Consider the following 1825-nt stretch of genomic DNA (forward strand, 5'->3'; position numbering starts at 1 on the left):
CCCAAATATTGGCGAGCAGACTTGACAGGTTTAAGAGATAGAACGGGAGCTTGGTGGGCGTGAGACACTGGATCAGAAGACTTAGTAGCTAGATCATCATCTAGAAGACCTTCACTTTTATTTATGTTAGTTCCTTGTAATTTGACGTAATAGAGGTTTTGTAATAATTAAGTTAAGTAATTATATAATTTTGCCTTGGAGTTTAATTTGTTATTCACTACCTCGGGAAACCGAGATGGTAACAGTCCGGTTTATTAGGGAATGTCTTGCTAAAGGCTCCTTCATAAACCGGGGTGTTACACCGGGTTTCAGTGTTTCAACTGTGGCGGTACTTGACACAAGAGATTTGAGTTTACGAGTTATGGAGGACTTGGCTTTCAGAGACAGCACCAAGGGAAGTATTCTCAGGCACCGAGTCAGAGCATGACAAGTAATAAGCGAGCTAGGTCGTGGGCTAATCAGGGTGGTAAAATTAACAGCACCAACAGCTACTTCAACCGTAACAATGGAGGGGTTTACCAACGTCAGGGTGGTAATGCTAATCAAAATTCGGCTGCTAAGTCTACTGCATCGACAAGCACGACACATGGTGGAGGCCAAAATAATAGTGGCAAGTTGTTCATGATGGACAAACAGGCAGCTGAGGAGGATGCGCAAGTCGTCACTAATACTTTTCTCGTTAATAATACGCCGACCTTCGTTTTATTTGATTCGGGGGGCTGCGCATTCTTTTGTATCTAGGGGATAAGCCTTGACTATGGGTTTGGGGGAGTATGACTCTGTAAAAGATAATGTTGTCATACAGTCGGGGGAGTCGGTATCTTGTGGGAGGTTATATAAAGAAGTGTCTATGATTATTGGGGATGTTAATCTTCCGGTTAATTTGTTTGAGTTTCCTATGGGTGGGCTTGAGGTCATCGTCGGGATGGACTGGTTGGGTATATATAAAGCTAGTATAGACTGTCATCAGAAAAAGGTGACCTTGTGGGGTCCTAAGGGAGCTAAAGTATCTTACCGAGGGTTTGTTGTCAAACCAAAGTTCAAGGCTATTGCAGCTATAACCTTGAAATCTTACCTGAGGAAGGGGTGTCCCATGATCCTTTACCACATTTGGGACAGCCGATCGGAGGAACCTATAGCAACAGAGATACCGGTTGAGTATGAGTTCGTGGATTTCTTTCGAGAGGATATTCAAGGGTTACCGCCAAAAAGGGACATCAATTTTAGTGTGGAGTTGAAATAGAGAACGACACCCATATCTAAGGCTCTGTACCAGATGACACCGAAAGAATTAGAAGAGTTCAAGAAACAGCTAGATGATCTGTTAGAGAAGGGATACATTCGACCTAGGGTAACGCCGTGGGAGCACATGTGTTATTTGTGAAAAAGAAGGATGGTAGTATGAGGTTATGCATCGACTACAAGGAGTTGAATCATGTTACAGTGAAGAAAAGGTATCCGTTGTAGAGAATTGATGACTTTGTAATACCCGCCTCGTTAGGGACCCGTTGACTGACCTTAGACACATGTTAGTCCTCTTGGAACCTTTATTAGTTCGGACTGGCATCATAATAACCTTTGGGAGATGGGAGCTCGATCTGGCGTAGGCTACTCGATCGAGTAGTCTAGTGACTCGATCGAGTAGAGGCCACTAGATTGATTAAGTCCCATACTCGATCGAGTACGTCGAGTTCAGCGATAAGTTATAAATCGCGAAGTCGTATACCCAAATCAGTTTTCATTCCTTTTCTCCCTAAACCAAATCGACGATACACCTTCTCCCTCACCAACCTTCAACCTTTTAAGATCCTCTATACTTGGAGAC

General features: G+C 43.5%; 1 protein-coding gene across 1 annotated transcript; it reads left to right on the top strand.

The window, feature by feature from the left end:
- Nucleotides 1-757: 757 nt before the first annotated feature.
- Nucleotides 758-1243, top strand: LOC141617696 (uncharacterized). The gene has a single exon (XM_074434864.1). It carries the CDS (start codon nt 758-760, stop codon nt 1241-1243), a length of 486 nt encoding a protein of 161 aa, XP_074290965.1.
- The last annotated feature ends 582 nt before the right edge of the window (nt 1244-1825 follow it).

This window comes from Silene latifolia, chromosome X, assembly GCF_048544455.1.
Source record: "Silene latifolia isolate original U9 population chromosome X, ASM4854445v1, whole genome shotgun sequence".
NCBI classification, from domain to species: domain Eukaryota; kingdom Viridiplantae; phylum Streptophyta; class Magnoliopsida; order Caryophyllales; family Caryophyllaceae; genus Silene; species Silene latifolia.

Coding starts and splice junctions, on each gene's coding strand:
- LOC141617696 (XM_074434864.1), top strand. CDS start 758: ATGGGTTTGGGGGAGTATGACTCTGTAAAAGATAATGTTGTCATACAG.